We start from the raw sequence: 23,236 nt of genomic DNA, 5'->3' as shown, positions 1-23,236 counted from the left end.
GCCGCCTCCTACTTTTTTTCTGAATGCGCATGCGCACCGGGTGGACGACCGGCTTCAGTGGTACGTCGGAGCTTTCCAAGGCTCGCTCGTGCGAATGCGCATGAGCAGCCGGTCGTCAGCGCCGCCCGTCCGCGGGTTTCTTTTTTTTTCCTGCATGCGCATGCGCGCTGCTTTGACGCGCCGCTGCTGTCTCAAATCTGGAATTCTCGCTCTGCTTCGCTGCTGCGCACGCATATCGCAGTGCTTGCGGCGCCTCGGACACCGGCCGTCGTCTCCCCCCACACACACCTCAACGCGCAGGCGCAGCAACTGCAACACGCATGCGTCTCGGCTGGCGGCGGAGGGAGAGTCGCGCCTGCGCCCTGTCCGCCGACGCGCTCCCGGCGCTTGTGCAGAGGCGTCTGAGCGCGTCGGTCTCGCGCCCGGCGCGCCTGCGCAGTGACGAGGTGCGCCTCAGGGGAGGCTGGAGCGGTTCCCTCTCAGGCGGCGCCATTTTGTGGTAAGAGAGCCGAGATTCAAAACATAATAATAATAAATCCAAAAAAACACACGCACGCGAGCCCACCGACCCGGTTCTGTGTGAAGTGGGCGACGGAACCAGGGTCCCTGGAATGGCGGAGACTCTGTCGGGTTTAGGAGACGCGGGTGCGGCGGGCGCGGCGGCCGTGAGCTCCGCGGCGTCAGAGACCGAGACGCGGCGGCTCAGCGACCTGCGGGTGATCGACCTGCGGGCGGAGCTGAAGAAGCGCAACCTCGACTCGAGCGGCAACAAGAGCGTGCTGATGGAGCGGCTCAAGAAGGTGAGCTTCGCCGAGGGCCCTGCGGTCGCCATGGCGACGCCCACCGCCGGGGCCGGGGCCGGGGCCGGGGCGGCCCGCGGCCTCCGCGCCTCGCGCTTCCGCCCCGGGGACGCGTTCGAGCCCCAAGGCCGCAGCGAGGCGGCCAGGAGGAAGTGACACCGCGGGCGCGGAGCCGGGCACCGGGGACGTCGCTCCCCCAAAGGGGGACGGAGGGGACTCGGCCAAGGTCACCCAGCACGGGCGGCTTGCGGCACGACTCGAACCCGGCTCCCCTTGCAGCCCTCGAGGCGGACCGGGTTTGGGGGCGTTTGCGTTTTGGTTTTGTTTCCTGGAAGACACACAGTGACCCGCGGGGGTACGACACTTCAGGGACCCTCGGGGAACCGGGGGTGGCCGAGGCGGTGAAGTCTTGGAGGGAAGAACGTTGTGTTAGTGGTGAGGCAAGTCAGACGTGAGTGAAAGGCCAGGCCAGGAGTTCAAAGCTAACCCGAGCAGCGCAGGGCTCAGGACTAGGCAGAGGGTGGCCCAGGCCAGCTCGGCCCGCGGGGCTGGTGAGAGGCAGGCTTGGGCAGCTTAGCTAGTGTTCTCGTGAAAAGTACGGGGCTTGTCTTGGCCATACCGAGTCCTGGGTTCTACTCCCAGTGCCCCCTGAGGCGGGGAGTGGCGGTGCGCCCCGGCAGGAGGATCAGAAGTTTGAGAGACCCCGTCTCAGAGAAAATGCTTTCTCTCTAAGAAGAGGGCCATCGGAGCCACCTGCTCCATAGACAGCGCGCACACTCGGATGCGGTCAGGCTGCAGTCAGAGGACGCCTGGGATTGTGTCCCAGAGGCGGGCGGAGGGGCCTCTACTGCCCACTTCGGCAGTCTCGGTCTTCCCAGGCCTCCCTTCGGGACAAGGTAGCGGTTCACCTGTAGGGTAGGGCAGGGGTCATGTGGACACGGGCTTGGCGTGCAACCTGGTGCACGAAAGCAAACTCCGTCCCCTTGGGCCACCTTTTGTTACTTGTAGATTGGGACTCCATCCCCACCTTGGAAACATAGTTGTTGTGTGTCCCCTGAGCTTTTGGACATGGTCTCCTGCCCGTGCACCCCTGCACACGGAAGCCGGAGATTGATTCCGCCCTCCTGGATCTGAGGCTGCTCAGAGAAGCTGACAGGGAAAGTAGGAGGAGGCAGCGTTGTGACGACCTGAGTTCTGTCCCCAGCATCCGCAGGAAAGGCCAAGTGGGGTACCAGTCAGAAGCCAGTGCTCAGAGAGACAGGAGAACCTTTGAGGCTCCCTGCTGTTCTGGCCATGTCTGTAAGACACAGTAGATGATGCCCTGAGGACAGCTGAGTTGGCCTCCTGGCCTCTGGCCCACCGACATGCATAGTGCATGTGGGCGGAGACCAGGGTGGGCACTCCCCACTGAGCCCAGTCACTAACTTCCGTTCTCTGTGGACACTGAATCTTCACTGGTATAATAAGCAAGAAGCTGCCTCACTGCTGTCATCTGCAGGATGTGCAGGGTGCGGGAGGGGTGGTCAGGGTGATGCCAGCCTGCCAGGGAGGCACACAGCGGCCTTGGCAGCTCCAGGCTAATGGCGAGTGAGCTTCTGGACACTGCCCTTGTGGTCCACGGTCTGTGCTTGTCTCCACTCACCCTGTTTGTCAGGTCTGCGGTCCTGTCCTGCCTCTTGTCACCCAGCTGGTTGCTGTCTCCTGTTGTTTTTAACAGGGGCAGAGGAGCAGCTGGTAGAGGGATTTGCTGAGGTGGCCTGGGAGGGGCAGCCCTGTCACACCACCCCCAAGGGATGAAATGAGACACCTTCCTGTAACTTGTTCCTCACCCTGGGGATGTTTGAAAGCCAGCTGTCCCCAGAGAGAGGGCAGGGCTGCTGATGGCACTTGTCTCTGGTCCCAGGGATGTGCCCCTGCTGGCTTACCTCTGTGCCCTTCTGCACCACAGGAGGCCCTGCCCAGGAGGTCTGGGGACAGCAACTTTGAGACACCCCCAGGATAAGGGGCCTCCTGCATGAAAGTGTCTCATTTCACTCCCTGGAGGCAGTGTTGACATGGCTGTGCAGGGAGAGAGAGGACTCAGAGTCCCAAGTGATTATAGTTGACACAGTTGACACTGATATGTGTGACATCCTTGGTGCCCGGCTGTGCTGGGCCACTGATGAGCAAGTGACATCCTTGGGTGTGAAATGAGTCTTTCCACTACAAGTCCCAGGATGGGATAGCAAGGTCTGAGGCCTTGACACAGCCAGTAGGTCAGTGTGCCTTGAGGACAGTCTCATAGTCTGGAAGGGGCCATTAGGGTTAAGCCAATGGAGTATCCTCCCTCAGGGACACATGAGATGTAGCAGCCTACATCTCTAAACACTTGCCTCACAGCAGTACTGGCCATTGTTGTTAGGGGCCATGAGTGCTACCTGGGGAAGAGCACTCACAGCACAGGCTTGAGGACCCAAGTTCAAATCCCCAGTACCCTGGTAGAAAGTACGTGTGACAGACACCAGGAGCTTCCTGGCTGCTAGCCTAGTCTCTGTTCAGTGGAGAGCCCTGTTGAGGGACCAGGGTGAAGAAGGGGAGCACCCACACAGGAAAAACTGAGAAAAGTGGAGCAGAGCTTCAGTCCTTTAGAAAAGCCACCAGGTGATGGTGCCAGAACCCTCACTTCATGTATAGCAGGGTGGCTGTCTGTGGGGTCAGGGTGTCCTTTGTGGTTGGCATGGAGCTGGGAACTCCCTGTGTTGCATAGGCTGCTCAAACTGCAGGCTTGGGTGAGCCTCCTGACTCTTCCTTGAGCAATGGGGGCAGTTGCTGTTTTATTAGTTGGCTTTTCTCCTGCTGTCCCCTCAGGCCATTGAAGATGAAGGCGGGAATCCTGATGAAATCGAAGTCACTGCTGAAGGCAACAAGAAGATGCCTAAGAGGCCCAGCAAAGGTATAGATCCTCTGGGCCACTATGTCAATGCTATGGGTGCCCTGTGGCGCAGAAACTTAGGGGAGCCTTGCCCGCTGTCCTGCCACACAGGACCTGAGCGTGTAATGGGAATGAACTAAGTATGGTTCATGCAGAGAGCCTCACCTGCCAGAAAATAAAGCCCCTGTAACACTAGACCAGCAGCAGACACAGTTTGTTCAAAACCACCAGAGGGGAGCTGAGACAGCAGGCTCCCATCTGACAGCCCCAGCCCAGCCTCTGCTCTTGGCTGCTATCTCCAGCCTATGGGTACTCCTCCCCAGTCACCTCCTTCATCGTGCTGTCTGTCCTTGTCATCTTTCTGAAACTCAAGTTCCAGGAACTTGACTGACAGTCAGGTAGGTTGAGGCTACTGGGGACCATGTGTTGGTCACTGTGAGGTTGAACTCCTAGCTGGTGGGGAGAGTGGGGTGCACAGAAGCAGACATGCTTTGCATGTGGGTGTGCCGGGGAGCTGCTGGCCTCACTGTGTCCTGAGCTCTGCTTTAGCCTCCTTGCGGGAAATGACTTAAGATGACCCTGCTGGAGAGTGTGCGTGCCCAGGAGTCTCCTCTTTTACTTGCTTTCTGCTTCTTTAGTAGACACGGATGCTTATTCTAATGTTTTGCTGGATGCCTGGGCTTAAGTGCAAACTTGACAGTCCTTCCCAGCTGGAGCCAACACAGTAGGGCTGTGTGTGCCTTCCTATGTGTCTGGTAAAGGGACGCCAGTACAGAGTGTAATGGCTTGTGCACATGGTGGAGAAGGAGTTCTGAGTTCAAGGTCAGCCTGGTCTACACAGCTGGTTTTAGCCCAGACCTCTATGATAAGACCCTGTCTCAAAACAGAACAGTTGGCCGTGGCCTCAGCCTTGGTGCAGTGAGGGACAGCACGGCTGCACAAGTGTGAGGGCAGTTAGAGGCCTCGGTGCTCACAGGAAGGGTGTTCATCAACTTAGGACAGGGTCGGGAGCAAACCTCATAGTGGGAGGTGGCATTGCCAGTGAGGGCCGCACTGGAAGCTGCTGCCTGGGGAGTGAGAGCACTCTGCACAGACAGTTCAGATTGTAGCATATGTTTTTCAAGCTGCTGGAGAGATGGCTCAGCAGTTAAAGCCACTGGAGAGGGACAGGAGAGACCACTTAATGGTTAGAGCACTTGAAGGGGAGGTTTCTGTCCCACATGGTCCCACAGCCACTTTGCCCCAAGCAGTGGCTCAGGCTTCTTATTGGCTAGCTTTGTCTTAATTATTAAGTCATTTCTATTAGTCTGTGTTTTGCCACGAGGCTGTGGTTTACCCGTAATCTGGCATGTTACTCCTTGGGCAGCATGGTGTCTCTGAATGACCTCCCTCTGCCTTCCCCTCCCCAGTCTTCTCCTGGTCTGGAAGCCCCACCTATGCTTCCTGCCTGGCTACTGGCCAATAAGTGTTTCATTCATCAACCAGTAAGAGAAAGGATGTCCCCCATCAAGTGCTGGCTGCTCTTCCAGAGGACCCAGGTTCCATTCCCAGTAACCACATGATGGCTCACAGTCATTTCTGATGCTTCGTCACCTCCACAGCCGCCACACACAGTGTGGTGCACAGATACTCTTGCCAACAAAACACCTGTGCACATAAAATTAGGTAGATACTTTTATTGCTCTTTTTAAAGAAGGCCAGGTGGGCCAGGCGGTGGTGGTGCACACCTTTAATCCCAGCCCTTGGAAGGCCAAAGCATGGGGATCCCTGTGAGTTCCAGTTTAGCATGATCTATGTAATTAGAGCCTGTCTCAAGGAAGGAAGGAAGCTAAAAGATAATAATTACCTATGTTTTCAAAACAAAACATGCCTTGCCCAGAGCTTGTCCTCGGTATTCGTTTTAGTTCACTGCACCTGTGGGTGGCAGTTACTGGTTGGCCATACTGCCCGAGTGGTGCTGGTTTGGGTTTTGAACGCAGGCTTAGTATATAGCCCAGACAAGTTTCCAGTTAACTGTTCTTCTGCCTCAGCCTCCTGAAAGCTAGGGGGACGGGGCTGGAGAGGCAGCCCAGGTCAGAGTGTAAACAGCCAAGATGGCATCTGAACCCCTGAAACTGAGTTGCAACTGATGGTTGTGTCCTGTGAATTGAACCTAGGTCCCATACAGGAGCAGCTGATGCTCTTAACCATCAACTTTGCAATCCCTATTACATCGATTTTTCTTTATTTGTTCATTTACTTATTGGTGTATGTGCATATGTGGTCAGAAGGGCACTTGCCTGAAACCAAGTCTCCTTCCACCGTATGAGTTCCAGGACTCTGATGGTCAGCCTTGGCAACATGTGCCTTTTCCTTGCTGAGCCCTCTTGCTGGCCCCATGAGTACGTCCTTGGTCGCCTGTGGCCCATCTCCCAGGTGATTTCCATTCTATCAGTTGATGGCAAGCATCCTGGCCACAGTGCACTGAGACGCGGCGAGCCCCAGTTAGGGTGAGAGGCCAGGCCTGTGCATGAAGCTAAAGAGCTGGGGGCCTGCAGAAGCCCAGGCACCGGCTTGAATGGCACTGACCGTTGGCCTCATACCCACATGCTGTCTTTTCAGGGAAGAAACCAGAAGAAGAGGGCGTGGAGGACAATGGGCTTGAGGAGAATTCTGGGGATGGACAGGTATGCATCTCCTCGATGGGTTAGGAGAGGGAGAGTCATGGTGGCAGCATGCCATAACAGTGTCCTCTGTGTTGCAGGAGGACGTGGAGACCAGCCTGGAGAACCTGCAAGACATGGACATGATGGACATCAGTGTGCTGGATGAGGCTGACATTGACAGTGGCAGCGTGGCAGACTGTGTGGAGGAAGAGGAGGAGGCCACACTCCCTGAGGGCCTGGCAGATAGCACCGAGCTAGTGGAAGGCGACTTGAAGGGGCTCCCGGAGCAGCTGCAGGAGCATGCTGTAAGCAGCTGGCGCCAGTTGGGGCACTGGGTAGCCGAGCAGGGTAACAGGGACAGCTGTCCCTTAGGGGAGCCTGAGCTGTGGTATGTGAGTACAGCTGACTGGAGTAGTCACCAGCTGCTCAGAGCCGCCCTCAAGGTGCTCAGCCCTGATACAGCTTCTCCACGCAAGACATAAGTGAGACCACAGCAAGGTTGTGATGGCTTAGACTGGTATGCCAGGCTCTGGGTGCCATGTTACATCCTCAGGCACAGACACTGTCATCCTGGTGCTGGAGGAAGGAGCGCTGGTAAAGCTGTCAGGATGTCCCTAGACAACTCGTGGCCTCGAGGCAGTCAGCTGAAGGGTTTTATGGGTACATGGTTGCTATCTGTCTGCAGAGAGGAGAGTGGGCCTCTGGCCTTCTCAGGACCTCAGATCTCCTGCAGTGAACATTCTGTCCCCTGCCATGAGAACTGATTGAGCCTGTCTTTGTAGGCAACACACTGGCTTTGAGTGGAGTGTTCGATCTTGTGCTGTTAGGATGCAAACAAGGTCTCAGAATCTGCTCCTAAAAGGCACAACCCAAGTATCCATCCAGTGGGGGTCTCAGTTTGCAAAGGCTTGGGAGCACACTGACTGTGGCTGGAGGGGAAGGGGCTGGGGGAGCAATTGTAATGTGAAGAAAATGGGATGACATTAAGTGTGCCAAGTGCCAGTCTCTGTGTGACCTTAGGCAGGCTGGCCATTAATCTCTTCTGGGCTTTGGTCACCCAAATTCTAGATTTGATGAATAAATGGTACATGGCTACTCACCTGCAACTATGATAGAAGTTCGCAGACAAACTAACTCTGTCGCTGTTCCTCACTGTTGCTCTGCAGGGTCAGCGTCAAAACCAGGAGCAGCCCCCCTCATAGTCATGCAAATTTGCCAGCCTCTGACCTAGAGTGTTAGCCATGCCTAGCGCAGAGAATGTTACCGCTGCACTATCACAGAGCAAAACCAGCATTTATAGCAACAAGGACGGTGCTGTGGGGACAGAGGCAGGCTGGGTGTACTTGTAGCTAGGGTGCTCTTTGGTGTATGCAGCTCTCATGTTGGGAGACAGTTGCATCTTGGGAAGAAGTGAGGCCTGATCTTCAGTGAATGTTAAGTGTACTACTGTACTATCCTGGGTGTGGGCAAAGAACCCCATCTTTGCGGGAGGGGTCCTTCACCTCTGCGGTTGAGCTACCACACATTCCTCCGTGCTCCTACAGGGGTACCTTGTGCCAAGGGCCAGCAGGCCTGGCTTCACAACACCTAGACCCAGGCAAGTGGGGGGATGGCAGGCTGCACGCTGTAGCCTAGTTCTAGAGGCAATTTCTGGACGAAGAGACAGGGGCCCCTATTCTGGTCACCTAGAGAGTCCTGGCAAGTAGTTTCTTCCACCTTACCACTCTTAAGCCACAGAGAAGAAGATGTCGGGATGGGCACTGTCCCCTCACCCATGGCATCATAAGCTGTGTTCTTGCTTCCCGCAGGTAGACGACAAGGAAGCTGTTAATAATGTGGATACATCGTCATCTGACTTTACCATCCTGCAGGTAAACTGTCACGTGTCTCAGTTGTACACTCAGAGTAGCCCCAGCTAGGGCCACCTCCCCAGACAGTGAGTGCTGGAGGCCTTAAAGCAGAGCTGGAGTCACATGCTACACTCTGGCTGCCGCGGAACGGGCCTTGCCTGAGTCCCTGCCTGGAAGAGGCTTAAAGCCAGTGTTGCTCCATTGCTACCGAGTGAGGGTGAGGCCCCTGGCCCATCGGAACATGGCAGGACACAACACTGGTAAAGATGTAGGCCTTTTTCTTTTTGATTCTCCTCCAGAGATTGGGATTGGTGTCGACACTGTGAGATGAGGATCAGGGGTACCAGGGCAGTATTAGGACTTCCTAAACAGTAGCCACATGGCAGTCTGAAGGCCTACATGGTTTTCAGAAGCTGTGACCACCACCTAGTACCTCACTTGACTAAGATGTGTACTTGTGTGGGTCAAGCTTTGTGTATTTGAGGCTGGGGTCACCCAGTCTGTAAGTTCACTGTTAGAGAAGAACATTGGGATAGAGTCTCCTGGGAAGGGACGGGGGTAGGAGGGGTGAGGGTCTCTTGTAGACAGCCCTTTCCTGCTGCCTATGGGGCAGCTCCTCACAGACACTGGCCAGGTTTCCCAGGAAACCGTGATGGGTGATGTTTGGTGGTGTCCATGAAAATACAAAACATTAGAATCAGCCACCAGGTATGGTGGTGCATGTGCACACCTTTTACCTCAGCACCGGGGGGGGCAGAGGCACCAAATCTGTGAGTTTGAGGCCAGCCTGGTCTGTGTATAGTGTGTTCCAGGCCAGCCAGGGCTACATAGTGAGACCCTGACTCAAAACAGGAGCAAAAATGAAGAACAAGGTGAGCGCTGAGGGGTGAGGTGGGGCTGTGGGTCCTGGGCCTCCTAGGACATGCTGTGAGGAGAGAGCATTGGTTTATGGTTTTTCTGGCCACTTGGGCAAGGGTGACTTTTGGGCAAGTTTCATGGAGATAACACCACTCAGAGCCTGTGCAGTAGAAAGGAACACCCACATCTGTGTGCCTTAGCATCTTGTTGATCATGGGCTGGCTCACGTGTTCACATGAGACACTTCCCAACATTCCCTCAGGTGTTGCTCTGCCACACTGTTTCTTTCTAGAGCTCAGTGTGCAGTGCAGGATAGTCATGTGGGACTTCAGCTTGGACCCACTGTCTCCACTGAGGGCTGGGACACCAGGGAACAGAGCTGAAGGAGTGATTGTCCCAGCTCACAAGGGCAGCCTCCCTTCTCGGGGCGCCAGCTTGGGGTACTAATCCACTCAAAGAGCCCTTGCCTCACACACAGCTTGTCTTGGCCATGTCTTGGGGCCATGGTCTACTGGCCTGTCTAAAGGACACTACCAGTGACATCTGTGCTCATGCCTGTATTCCAGGGGCACACATTCTAGACCGGCATTCATAGTGGAGTATCTACCTGTCTTCTGGGGGTGTGGTCTTTAGGGGGTAGCAGGCAGAGCCATCTGGCCATCCAGAGAAACCTGAGCTCCGCCTCCAGGCCTGAGGGCGTGGGAAGGTGGCTGTGGGGCCTGAGAAATATACCCCAGGGCAAGGCAGAGCACACAGCTGGCAGGACAGGGTTCCTGGGACAAGTTGGGTCGTCACTGAGGGAGATGGTAAGTGCCCTGCATGGAAGGGGAACTGCCACTGCCCATTTCCCCTTGACCCTAAGTTTTCAGAAAATCAGCTGGAAGCTCCTGCAGGTGAAGAGGGTGCCAACAGGCTTGTGCTGGGCAGTTAGACGTGTGGAATGGGCGAGAGCCACACTCCTGACCTCAAGTTCAGTCCTAAGGGAGCTGCTCCCGACCACATGGGGAGACAGGAGGGAGGACTGCTAAGTGCCCTGCAACAGGATCAGTAGCGGATCTGGGCTAAGTAAGGCTGAAGCCATCAGGGCAGGGCTTGCCTTGTGCAGACAGGGCTACCCATCTGGGTCCAAATTGTCCCCTGAAGTCCTAGGTGGTGGCCAGCCTCCCTTGGTCCCCATGAAAGTCAGTGATGGAGTGGGGCTGGGCCTCTAGGCAGCGTCTTACTTGTGCTTTCTGTTGCAGGAAATGGAAGAGGCGTCCCTGGAGCCAGGTACTGTCCAATGCAGGGCTCAGCAGCGGGTTCTGTCCACAGTGGGGAGGCTCATGCTAACCAGTGGCCGCACTCTAGCGTGCATTGCTCTTAGTGCTTTACAGTCCAGAGCACACCAGGACCATAGAGATTGGAAACCCAGCCATATCACAAGATCTGTGCATGTGGCCAGCAACCTGTGTGGCATCCTGCCCACATGGCGAAGACTTTGGTCTCCTGCCTTTAAATAGAAGTGGTGGCGTGAAAATGCCTGCGGCTCCAGTGATCCGAGCTCTGTGCCGCCAGCAGATCTTGTGATACCGGCAGCATGTCACCATGTGGTGTTGGTATAGGCAGTGCAGGTAGCATAGGGAATGCCACATGAATATGACATAACCGGATCCCCCCGAAGAGGAGTGCACTTCTGAGAGAGAATCGCAAACAAACACTGTCCCTCTGGGCTGCCAACCTCCACACGCCAGAAGACCCGGCGCTCCGCATGTTAACTGCTCTGTAAGGAAGGCAAAGCATCAGGCAATTAGTGATGCATGAAGGCCAGGCGCTCAGTTACGCACTTGGACGCAAGCTGAATTGAGAAGAGTTGGTTCACATATTGTCACAGTGCACAGAATGAAGACTCAAGACTCAGAAGGTTGTGGGGTGAAGTCTCCGGGATGCTTGCCTCTGCCCTTAGCGAGCACAGGCTGGGGGCGCCATGGCCAAGGCGCAGGTAGGGTGCAGGCGCTGTATAGCGGGTTTTCCAATCTCTGTGTAGCCAGCAGTTCTGTCGGTGTGAGCGGGGCCGCCGCGCCCGAGCCGCAGTTGTGATTGCTTTATTTCCCTGGTGATTAAACCTTGTGCCATTCTATTCCTGTTAAATCCGTAGAAAATGAGAAAATACTCGACATTTTGGGGGAAACTTGTAAATCTGAGCCAGTAAAAGAAGAAGGTTCGGAGCTGGAGCAGCCCTTTGCCCAGGCCACGAGTAGCGTGGGGCCAGACAGGAAGCTGGCGGAGGAAGAGGACCTATTTGAGAGCTGCGGCCACCCGGAAGAGGAAGAAGAGGAAGAGCAGGAAGAGGAGCAAGAGGAAGAGGGAGATTTAGCTTTGGTCCGCAACAGCGAGCCTGAGTCTCCGAGCACTCGGTGTCAGTGGAGCGAGGCAGACGCCCCGTTAGCAGTAGTGAAAAGGGAGCCGGGCGAAGTCACGGGCGCAGGCGGAGGCCCCGGGATGGACCGTGAACCTGTAGGGCTAGAGGAGCCAGTTGAGCAGGGTAGCACAGCTGCCCAGCTCGAGGAGGCCACCAGCCAGGAGCTGGTGAGAGCGCCCACAGCACCCCTGAGCCCTGAACCCCAAGATAGCAAAGACGACGTGAAGAAGTTTGCTTTTGACGCTTGTAATGACGTCCCTGCAGCTCCTAAAGAGTCCTCAGCCAGTGAGGGCGCTGATCAGAAAATGAGGTTTGTTGATTCTCAGTCCTAGACCAGATGCTATCTCCTTTCATTGTCACTAGTGACACACAAGCTGTGTAGAGCCTGCAGTCGGCAGCCACGCTGCCCAGCGCTAGCTCCTTCAGGCAGTTCCATTTGTTTATTTTACACTGGTTCTATAATCTTTTTTTTTTTCCTTTCTTCAACCTGCCACGGTTGTTTGCTTTTTAATTCTTCTTAATTATTTTTAGCCCAGCAGAAACTTAATTAGCTCTTGTGGGTATGCAATCTTACGTTAGGTCAGATTTCCAAAACATGTTTGTCGGGGTGTCCTTTTTGAGAGCTAAGTGCCGGGTAGGTATGCAGCTTTGGTGGGTCCTTAGGACTTTGGGTTTGTCTCCTGCTGCTGCAGCCCCCTTGAATGACACTGTCTCTTGTCTCTAGTTCTGTCGAAGAAGACTCGGATACAAAGAGGCTTTCCCGAGAGGAGAAGGGTAGGTCCTCTAGGTGACACCAGTCTCCTGGAGTGTGGTGGGCCTCAAGTATGTCATGGCCTGTTTCCCCCACACATGCTGCATGCACCCCACTAGAGTTGGCAGGCATTGTAGCCCCTGGTTAAAGTCACTTGATGAGTGGGCTTCGGTGGCTCAGGCTCTTCTTGCAAGCACTTGGGAGTCAGAGGCAGGGAGAAGGTAGCAAGTTCTAGGCCAGCCAAGCTACCTACCTAGCAAGGCCCCTGTCTCAAAAAAAGTTTGAAGGCTGAGAAATGACATATACTGGCCAGCAGTTTTGACCATGCAGGATTTAGGGGGGAGGCATGACCTGTGCTTGGAAAAGGTGTGAGCAAAGTCAGTGTCTCCCTGGAGCAGCTGCTTTATGGGAAGAAACCATCTTGGGCTTGGGTCAATTCAGCCTTTCATAACTGCCTGGCCACTGGATGTGCTGAGATCCATTTTCAGTGTTAAACATACATGCCTCTGCCCTCTGGCTAGGCTAACACCAGTGTCCTGGGCTTGGCCATGCCATTGGGTCCTGGGCTCGCATCCTGTAAGTGCTGGGGATGGCCAGACTCTGGAACTCTCTGAATGTTGTGATTCTGACCAGAACTTCCCTTTGCACAGGTCGCAGCAGCTGTGGTAGGAATTTCTGGGTCAGTGGTCTTTCGTCTACGACTAGAGCCACTGATCTGAAGAACCTATTCAGCAGATACGGAAAGGTGAGCCGCCATTGCCCCTCGGGAGAGTGAGCTAACGCTGGGGTGAAACCCTGCTATCTCAGAGAGGCAGACAAAAGCACCCAGCTGACCCTACTCCTCCTCTCCTGCTGTCTCTGTCAAATCCCTCTGACTCCATGTCCCTCCCTTTACTTCCTGTGCATCTCTTTCTGACCTCCTGACTCCTACTTACTCTCACTACTTTCTTCTTCCTTTTTGCTTACTAATTTATTTTTTACATTCCATGTGGTCTTTTATGTTCAGTTCCTATCAGCTGTTTCCTTGCACACCTGTGGTTGACTTTCTTTAATCCTGTTTACAATATTCAAGCAGAAACCTTTTAGATTAAAGGTGTGTGCTAGAGTTGAGCCACATCACAACTAGAAACAGGGTTGTCCACTAATAACGCAGCTTCAGCATTCAGTGTGATCAAATATCCTGCAGCATTTCCCCCTTTTTGTCTAAATACAAAACAGTAAAACTATTTACAAGAATGAAGCTATTTCTGCAAACTTTTCACATTGCCCACCTTGGTTGTGTTTGGCAGTTTTAGAATTAAGTTTTTTTTGGGGGGGGGTTTTGTTTGGTTTCTCAAGACAAGGTTTCTCTCTATTGTTTTGGAGGCTGTCCTGGAACTTGCTCTGTATTCGCAGAGATCTGCCTGCCTCTGCCTCCCAAGTGCTGGGATTAAAGGCGTGCACCACCAATGCCCGGCTAGAATTAAGTATCTTTTAGTTTAAAGTTCTGTAAATGTCCATGTCAGTCTCATATGAACGTAGCAATTTGAATATCCTGAGCAGTTTGTAGTCCCAAGTTGATGTTTGGGTGGTGTTTGTCAACTTGTAGCAGTCCTAGATAGGTAGAACACAATAGCAACCCACAGTTGTCCAGTGTTTGTGCAGGACCTGCCTGCAGAAGAGGCACGGGGCAGTTTTTCCCAGTGGTTAGGGTGACCACTGTCCAGGTGGGTACATCGTAGCAGGGCCCCATCATCTGGAGACCTCAAATGTTACTGCTAGGGATGCTCACAGTTTATTGTAGGAAACTTAGAGCATTTTAAACGCCATGTTTAGAAGATCTCTGATCTATTAAGTACATCTGAGGTACACAAACTTGGTTCCTTGTTTCCTGCTTCAAAGTCAAACCCAAAAGCACAGACAGGAAGCTAGATGAAGCTTATTTCTAGAATTAATATTGTGTGACTACTAGTATCACAACACAAAATTTATATATATGTAATAATCTTACAGGTTTTGAGATAATGTTTATACTTTAAAAGTTTTAGGGGCCGGGCGTTGGTGGCGCACGCCTTTAATCCCAGCACTCGGGAGGCAGAGGCAGGCGGATCTCTGTGAGTTCGAGGCCAGCCTGGTCTACAAGAGCTAGTTCCAGGACAGCCTCCAAAAGCCTCGGAGAAACCCTGCCTCGAAAATCAAAAAAAAAAAAAAGTTTTAGGGAGTCAAATAAAAACCAAAAAATTATGACAACAGAATAGACTTTTGGGTTTGGTTTTTCCTCTGTCCCCATACCAGGTGACTCTTCTGAAATGAGGCAGAAATTTTGGATTTTCCATTATGAAGAATTCATGGGTTTAGAGAAGGAGAGAGCCACACTCCATCTCCAAACCCATCCTTAATTTTTGGTTGAATTGGGACCACATAAAGACCATTTCAAACTTCTGTCTGTAGAGGGCAGCAGAGACAAACATTTGGTAATCTACCATGGGTGCGCCAGTGGCCTGGCAGAAAGGAGGACGTGCCAAGCAGGAAGGGGCAGCCGCTGTGGATGCTGGTGTTAGTCTGGGGCTCCAGTCTGTGCTTTCAGGCCAGTCAATTGAAGGTGGCCAATTTATTCATTTTCTTGGGATGCTTTCTCTTGATGATCAATTGTTTTTTTCTTCAGATGTTTCACTTGTCCAGTGGTCTCCAGATTATGTGGAATACTTGTAATATGCAAAAAGCTGTTGCATTTTACTAGAGACATACACTAGAGCATTGTCAGTCTTAATTTGTAAAATATCTCAATAATAGCCATAACTTATAATAAATGTGTAATTATGGAATCATCCTTATCAGAACTCAAAACAGTTGCCCATTGAAATCCTGAAAATGTATCTATGGTATGGTGCACATACTTTAATTTCCCAAACTCTGCACAGTGAAGCACATCCATGTACCAAATTTCATTTCTTTTAGTACCCTTTAGATTACTTCCTGCAGGTAATGAGAGTTTTTGGTTATACAAAGAACAAGTAGGTTGTTTCCTTGTAATTTCCTTGACTTGTCAAGTGATAGAAAAAAATGTTCAATTTTTTGCTGTTAACATGGTGTTTCTCATACAATTCTCAGGCTTATGAAACATTTCTTTTTTTTTTTTTTTTTTTTTTTTTTTTGGTATTTCGAGGCAGGGTTTCTCTGTGGTTTTGGAGGCTGTCCTAGAACTAGCTATTGTAGACCAGGCTGGTCTCAAACTCACACCTGCCTCTGCCTCTCAAGTGCTGGGATTAAAGGCATGAGCCACCACCACCCGGCTCTGGAATATTCCTTATTAATACTTGATCAATTTTATAATTACCAGTGCTAGAGGCACAAGATCTCATATGGGATCTCAGATGTATGTTATATATAAAGGATAATTTGTTTCTGATTTCTTATTGTAGTTGAATAAATAGCAAAGTTTTGAATTATCTGGAATAAGTTCAGCTGTTGCAATATGTAAAACGACTCTTTATACTATATTAAGAGATTCAGGAAAAATCTAATAATACCATAAGGATAGCATACGCTCTGATTTTTTTAACTGAATCATAAGCACTTTGAGCCATTTTACTTACTTTTCTTGAGCTATAACCCACCTTTCTTGATTTATTTCATAAGTATAGACATATAGGGGCTCCAGAAATTGGTGTCCCTTTTACTATATGAGGGAGCATCCTATTAGTTCTTCCTATAAACTGGAGTCTCCTGCTTTTGGGATATCTGTTGTTAATCTCTCCCAAAAGATTACTGCAAGCTCTTTACCAATGTTCATTTTCTTACCATAATGAGGCAATTTCAGCATTAATAATAGGTACCACAATTTCTGCTGGGTCTGTTCCTGCTTATTGACCAAGGGTGCATTTTCCTTTCAGAATCAGTTCAACGGGCATTAAGTCTTTTAATTGCCCTGTGAGTGAGTTTCTCCAATGCTGATGGGAATGACTGAACCAAATTTGATACTGGGGTCTGAGGGAGTCCCTCTAAGGCGTTTCCAAGTGGCAAAGGGTTGCCTTGCCTGTCCCTGTTTGATATGTATTCATTAGTGCAATGCTGGCCTTTGCCAAAGCTGCACATTCCAGAAGGATGGTGCCTTCTGTTTATATTATCTCGGGGGAAAAAATTGTCTCTATGAACACCTTGCCTACAATCCCTTTTCAGATAACCTTGCTTACCATAAGTAAAACATCTGGTGTTTTGATTTTTCTTAAAATTTTTAGAAGTTACTTCTATCAGAGTAGCATCATAAACGTGAGATCTGTATCAGTTGTATTTCTACTAATCCATTTGTCTATTGATGCTGATCTTGCCTATAAAAAAAAGGCCTAATTTACCCTTTTGCATTCTGAATTAGCTTTTTCAAAAGCAAAATATTCGATTAGTATTTGTCTGACTTGGAATCTGATACTATTCTATTTACAGCTAAAGTCGGTCTTTGTAAAGAAAAAAAATGAGTGATGACTTCTTTTGGTTCTTGTATAATTTTAGTAAATGACTTGGACCTCTTTTCTGAGTCTCCAACCTTGTCCAAAGCAAGGATAAGGTTGGAGCTGTGAGGATCAGCTTCCAATACTTTTGTGGCCAAATCTTTACAGTCTTGGGGAGTAATTCTGTTCTGAGTTGTCCATGAGTTTAACATCTGCTTCACATAGGGTGAAAGCAATCTTGCAGTGGCACAGTAGGCTCTTACCTAATCCCTCTGTGTCTGAGTATTTTCCTTGTATTCATTTATAAATCTTTCTAAGGCTTGTATCTAATCAAACCACTTTTCATATTTGGTTCAAAAAAACACTGACTATTAAGGATAAAATATGAATTACCAGACTGATAGTAATTATAATCAGTATTGTATTAGCCTGTTATTTATCTTTTCACTTTCTGCTTCTGTTTTCAAGCCATTTGTATTAGCATTATACAGTGTCTTAACGCCATATTTCTCATCCTTAACACGGAAAAAGATTTTTAATACGACATTAACTCTATCCTTAAGGACTTCCTAAGTGTCTTCCAAATCTGATGGCTTCTCAGTTTGTCTACCAATGGCATGATTTCTCTGTGTGGTCATGCCATACATCGGAGTGCCAAATGTTGTTAGCAAAACCTTAATCGTTCGATTGTACCAATAAAGACTTGGAGCCAGATGCTGTGTGAAAGCCTGCTAGCTCAGAGGCAGAGAAAGCACTCAGCTGACCTTCCTCCTCTATCATTGTCCTAGAAGCCTCCTGTCTCATACCATCTCAATCAAAGTCTCCTTCCATGTCCCTCCCCTCCACTTCCTGTGCATCTCTATCCATCCTCCTGACAGTCCCCTTGCTCTCTATGGTTTTTTTCTTAATCATATGCTTGCTGATTGCTTGCTTCACCTGTTGACTTTATTTAACCCTGTTTACTATTCAAGTAGAAAGCTCTTGGATTAAAGGTGTGTGCTAGGGTTAAGCCACATTACAACTAGAAATAGGTTTTTCCAGTAAATAACACAACCCCAGGGTTTGTAGTGACATCAGATATCCTGCAACGGGACCTGACTGCACAGATCTGTGTCCTGAATTAATCTGGGGACAGACTGGAGCTTACTGTCAGGGTTGGTTTCCACGTGAGCTGTGAATGCGGTGCTGGCTGTGACCACCAGGTGGCTTCAGAGGACTCACTTGAGCCATCTCTCATGACACTGATATGTGTTACCACCATCTGTTTGTAACAGTGTGACCACATCAAGGCTCAGTTCTATGCTGTGACTGTCACTCCTGTGTGCAGTTTAAACCTTGTTAGAGGAGCTCAGGCAGAGCCTTGCACCACACGCCCCCAGTCCTCTTGAGAACCTGGAGTGCAGCAGTCCCTCTAGTGGGCAGCTGCACCATTTCTGCCCTGTGCTGTGATTGCTGGGTCTGCAGTTGTGTCTGAGGTGGTCTGCTTTTTTCCAGGTGGTGGGTGCCAAGGTTGTAACGAATGCCCGGAGTCCTGGAGCTCGCTGTTACGGTTTTGTCACTATGTCCACAGCTGAAGAGGCAACAAAATGCATTAGCCATTTGCACAAGACTGAGCTGCATGGCAAAATGATCTCAGTAGAAAAGGTGTGTGGCCCTGTGCTGTGGTGGCGCTGGCAATGCTGCCAGGGCAAGGTGGCACTAATTTTTGTCCCTTCTCCAGGCCAAAAGTGAGCCTGCTGGTAAGAGAGTGCCTGACAGGAGAGATGGGGACAGCAAGAAGGAGAAGGCCAGCACCAGCGACAGGTATTTCTGCAGACCAGCATGTGCCCAAGACCCCCTGGAACCTTGTGCGTGCAATGGGCCTCCTCTGTCAGCCACACCCTGGAAAGCCGTGGCCTCCTGAATGCTTGCTCTGAGCCTTGTGGATCACTCACTCCTAGGTCAGCAAACCTGAAGAGGGAGGAGAAAGCCGAGAGAAAAGACGATGCTAAAAAGGGGGATGATGGGAGCACAGAGAAGAGCAAGGATCTGGACGATGAGAAGCCTGGGCCTTCAGAGCGCTCGAGGACTACCAAGTCAGGTAAGCGGTGGCACCCGTGTCCTGTCAGGGCAGGCCTAACGTAACCATCCGCATTCAGCCTTTCTCTCCTTCTGCTTATAGGAAGCCGTGGCACCGAGCGCACTGTGGTGATGGATAAATCCAAAGGTGTGCCTGTCATCAGTGTGAAGACATCCGGGTCCAAAGAGAGAGTGAGTGTCAGACCGACAGCAGGCTCGATGCTCCAGGGATTCAAGGGAAGCTTGCCGCCTTTCAGAACATAGAGATGGCGAGGCTTCTAGAGCAGCCTACCTGCTGCTGCTCTCTCTGATGGCCGCCCTGTGCCGCCTCCCGTCCCTGCCTCCCGGAAGCCCACTGTTGGGACAGCTGCAGACCTTGGTGGGTTCTGAAGTCTCAGAGCCTGACCACCTTAGTAAATGGGTCTGGCACCCCCAAGACCTCCCCACCTGTGCTGATCCAGTAGAGGACCACATCACGTGGCACCAGGGCCCCTGGAGCCACAGGAGGGTTTGGAAGGCGGGCAGGCTAGGGTTGGCATGTTTGTAGCAAGCAGGGACCCTGAGGCTCACTGCTGAGTGAGAAAGGCCTATGGGTAACCTGTCCGAGATTTCAGGCCATTCCCATTTGTGCAGGTGACTTGAGAAGGTGGCCTTTTACTTCAGTCTTTCTGAGAGCAGCTAGAGAGTAAGAAGGTGAAGGGTGGGCCCCAGGGGGGAGGTGGGCGGGTCTCAGCAGGAGGAAGGAACCACGCCTGAGGAGATGGTGCATATGGAGGAGGGCCCTGACCGTGAAGGAAAGGGCAGGTGGAATTCAGACAGGAGGGTTGCACCATGCTGCAGACCTCCCAAGCTAGGCGGAGAGACACCGTCTTTGGAAGTTAGAGTGTCATTGTGATGGGAAAGGCTTGTAGAGCAAGAGTTCTGACTTCACCAACCCATGGTCACGCCTCTCAGAACAGCATGCTGGAGGCTGAGGCAGAAGGACCTCGTGGTCCATCCTGGGCTAAATGGTGAGACGGGGGGGGGGGGGGTGACTTCATGTCATTTGGGGCCTTAGTTAGCTCCATTTGAGCCCTCCTGTGAGCGCCTCCTCCAGTCAGTGACTCCCTGTGCCCGGTGCCTCCCCTCCTGCGCTAATTCTCTTTCTGTTTGCTGAACCAGGCCTCCAAAAGCCAGGACCGAAAGTCAGCCAGCCGGGAAAAGCGATCTGTTGTGTCCTTTGACAAGGTTAAAGAATCCCGAAAGTCCAGAGACTCAGAGTCACGGAGGTGAGCAGGGTTGGCAGGGGACAGCCAAGGGTTTGTGAGAATGGCGGGCAGGTGCGTTGAGGGCTCTCTGTTGAGATTGCTGCCTACAGGACTTCACCGTTCTCAGACCACAGGAAGTAGCCAGCAGGGTAGGGACAGTGGAGATATTCAGGATGGATCGGGAAAAGGGATCGCAGGCCTTTAAAAGGCCAGCTGGGCAGTGCACCGTTGCAGTTCCTAAAGAGCCCTTTGCTCAAGGGAGTGTGTTCAGAGTGAGTGCCAGGGCAGCCAGGCCCTGGCACAATGGGGAAGGGCCTCTGGCTGCTCTGCTGGGCTTGGTAGGTTCCTCCTGTGGAGAGGAGGGCACAAGGTGGCAGCTGCACTTGTCGCTGTGAAGTGTGGCGTCTGAGCTTGCCGCCCCCAGCACGCCCCGTCTTGGCCTCCTCTCACAGGGAGCGGGAGCGCAGTGAACGAGAGCAGCGGCTGCAGGCGCAGTGGGAGCGGGAGGAGCGGGAGCGGCTCGAGATCGCCCGGGAGCGCCTGGCTTTCCACCGCCATCGGCTAGAGCGCGAGCGCATGGAGCGAGAGCGGCTGGAGCGAGAGCGCATGCACGTGGAGCAGGAGCGGAGGCGGGAGCAGGAGCGCATCCACCGTGAGCGCGAGGAGCTGCGGCGCCAGCAGGAGCTGCGCTATGAGCAGGAGCGCCGGCCTGCAGTGCGCAGGCCCTATGATGTGGACGGCCGGTGAGCAGCCAGGGATCCAGCCACCGGGCCAGGCGCATGGGGCAGGGGCGGGTCTCACACCGACTAATTTGGAGCCTGCTTCGACCCTTGGTGTGTGAGGCTGTAGGCAGGCAAGTGTCCTGTGACGCTGCCAGTGCTGAGGCCTTCCAAAGACCAGGCCACTCAGCACCCAGCGTGGCACTAAGGCAGAGGTGGCGTGTTTGCTCCAAGGCTGTATTACACCTTCCACAAGGAGGGCTCTGGCCAGGGACTTGGAGCCGCGCAGACTCCATGTGCCTCATGTCCCTGCCTCATACCCCTCACAGGCGTGATGACGCCTACTGGCCAGAAGCCAAGCGGGCAGCACTGGATGACCGCTACCACTCAGACTTTGGCCGCCAGGACCGCTTCCACGATTTTGACCACAGAGACCGGGGACGTTACCCCAACCACTCTGTGGACAGGTGAGCCCCCATGACCGTGTTGGGAGGGCTCTGCAGGCAAACCCCTCCCCATCTGGTCTCACTGAAATCACGTTTTTTAGGAGAGAAGGTTCGAGGTCGATGATGGGAGACAGAGAAGGACAGGTAAGCGTGGCACCGCATCAGCTGTGGAGGGGTGTCCCACTCACCATGCTGCTGCCGCGGCTGGCTCTGGAGCATGGTACTGGCCACCTCCCACGCGTGCACCCTGAGCCAGCTGAGTGTCAGTCGCAGCCCCATGCGCACTGCTCTCTGGGGAACACTAACGCTCTCACGTCCGTCTGCACCACTGCCGCTCTTGGCTGCGGCCACCCTCGACGCTGTCTGACTTACCATCACCAAGCTGGTACCAGGGTTGTCCGCAGCCTTGCATAACTCATTCCTCAGCCCTATGGCTTAGCTTTGCCACAGGCTGCCATCATGGGCACCGTTTTCACACAGCTACTTGCCTGTGTCGGAACAGGTGACCGGCAGTAGCCTGGGTGCTTGTTCATTTGTACATGCAGTTGTCACTCTGCAAAGAAGGGCAGTGTCTGACTCGAGAGATGGGAAGGCAGAGAGAACTGGCCCAGAACTCCGAGACTGGTTGGGCAAGAGGCTGGGGGCTTGGGAGGTGCTAAATGCACTTGGCTTCACCTGGTGTCTGTCAGGCCTTGGGCTTGATGCAGGGTTTTGGTAGAGCAGTATTTGAGCCAAGGATAAATGAATGGCTCGTGCTTATCTCACCCACCACTCAGGCGGTTAAGGTAGGGGCTAACCGAGGCTAGTGTATCTCCTGGGCCACAGAGTGAGTGAGGCCTTGGGCAAGGGTTCACGTGGGTGTCGTGTGCCGTCACTTTTGTTGGTGACTCAGTTGTGGAGCGAGGGTGCTGTGCATAGGCTGTGGCTCTTGTTCGGAGCCTTGTGAACCTAACCCTTTGTGAGGAAGGACACTATGACAATGCCACATACTCTGGTCCCTGAGCTTTGCGTCCTCATGTCTGGGGATCAGGCAATGCTGACCTCGCCTTTTTCTCTGGTCCAGCATTACCCTGAGCGCCATGGAGGACCTGAGCGCCATGGCCGGGACTCTCGAGACGGCTGGGGCTACAGCTCTAACAAGAGAATGAGTGAAGGCCGGGGGCTGCCCCCTCCTCCCAGGTTTGTGTCCCACCCTCCCATGGCCAGGCCTGGGGACTGTGAGCCCCACCCCCACCCCAGCCATGCTATTTGCCAAGGGCCTGGTGTGGCAGTGCAGGTCAGAGGTGTCTCTTTCCAAGGGGCAGGCGTGACTGGGGGGAGCACAGCAGGCGACTTGAAGATGACCGGGCGTGGCAGGGTGCAGCTGATGGAGGCATGATGGAGCGTGAGCACAAGAGGTGGCAAGGTGAGGACCAGGTGGGGGTCCTGGCCACTGGTTAAGGAGGGATAGGGCCTGGGGTAGGATAGGGCCAGGTGCGACCACACTTGGAAATGTGCCTCGTCCCGCAGGTGGTGAGAGAAGCATGTCTGGTCACTCAGGGCCTGGCCACATGATGAACCGTGGTGGCATGTCAGGGTAAGTGCTACACTCCCAAGGAGGCAGTGGTCACAGGCTGCGGCAGTGAATGGGACGACCTGTGGCTTGGGGAAGGCTGGCTAGGGCTTCTCCTTATCTCCTTAGGCGTGGCAGTTTCGCCCCCGGTGGGGCCTCACGTGGCCATGTGATTCCACGTGGAGGGATGCAGGGAGGCTTTGGAGGACAGAGTCGGGGCAGCAGGCCCAGTGATGCCCGATTCACCCGCCGCTACTGAGCACCTGTGCCGCCCGGCTGTGTGACCCGTGTCCTGTCGGGACTTCTCCCACCATTGTACAAAGGATTTTTTTTTAATCTGCCATATTGTAGCTTGTTACAATGTGAATTTGTTTTCATTTTGGGTTTTGTTGCTGTTTTTTGTAATAAACGTGTTTCTGTTCATGTGCCCTTTACTTCAAGCCTTCAAGGTTGGCCTCTCGTTTCCATCAGGAGGGAAGTGGGACTCCACAAGCAGCCAGAGGCAGTGTCCATGGTGCTGCCTGTCCTAGCTGTGGCTCAGCACCTGTGGCCTTGGCTGCTTGAGGCCTGCACTAGG

At 52.8% G+C, this 23,236-nt stretch overlaps 1 protein-coding gene across 2 annotated transcripts; it reads left to right on the top strand.

Moving 5' to 3' along the window:
* Window positions 1-468: 468 nt before the first annotated feature.
* Window positions 469-23,093, top strand: Safb (scaffold attachment factor B). Of its 2 annotated transcripts, none has more exons than XM_040739229.1 (21): window positions 469-800; window positions 3,648-3,732; window positions 6,313-6,377; window positions 6,455-6,661; window positions 8,165-8,227; window positions 10,306-10,333; window positions 11,199-11,772; window positions 12,187-12,236; window positions 12,864-12,958; window positions 18,132-18,281; window positions 18,358-18,440; window positions 18,578-18,717; window positions 18,799-18,887; window positions 19,857-19,963; window positions 20,395-20,685; window positions 20,991-21,128; window positions 21,209-21,251; window positions 22,171-22,286; window positions 22,412-22,512; window positions 22,617-22,683; window positions 22,789-23,093. In XM_040739229.1, exons 1-21 carry the CDS (start codon window positions 612-614, stop codon window positions 22,916-22,918), a joined length of 2,811 nt encoding a protein of 936 aa, XP_040595163.1. In that variant the 5' UTR covers window positions 469-611; the 3' UTR covers window positions 22,919-23,093. The 2 variants fall into 2 exon arrangements, with proteins under 2 accessions (XP_040595163.1, XP_040595162.1); XM_040739228.1 differs by having other exon boundaries at window positions 22,406-22,512.
* Window positions 23,094-23,236: the final 143 nt, after the last annotated feature.

The sequence above is a fragment of the Mesocricetus auratus genome, unplaced genomic scaffold (genome assembly GCF_017639785.1).
Source record: "Mesocricetus auratus isolate SY011 unplaced genomic scaffold, BCM_Maur_2.0 Super-Scaffold_100676, whole genome shotgun sequence".
NCBI lineage: Eukaryota > Metazoa > Chordata > Mammalia > Rodentia > Cricetidae > Mesocricetus > Mesocricetus auratus.
Note: the sequence above shows the minus strand (reverse complement) of the source record. Positions and strands in the feature narration are given on the sequence as shown.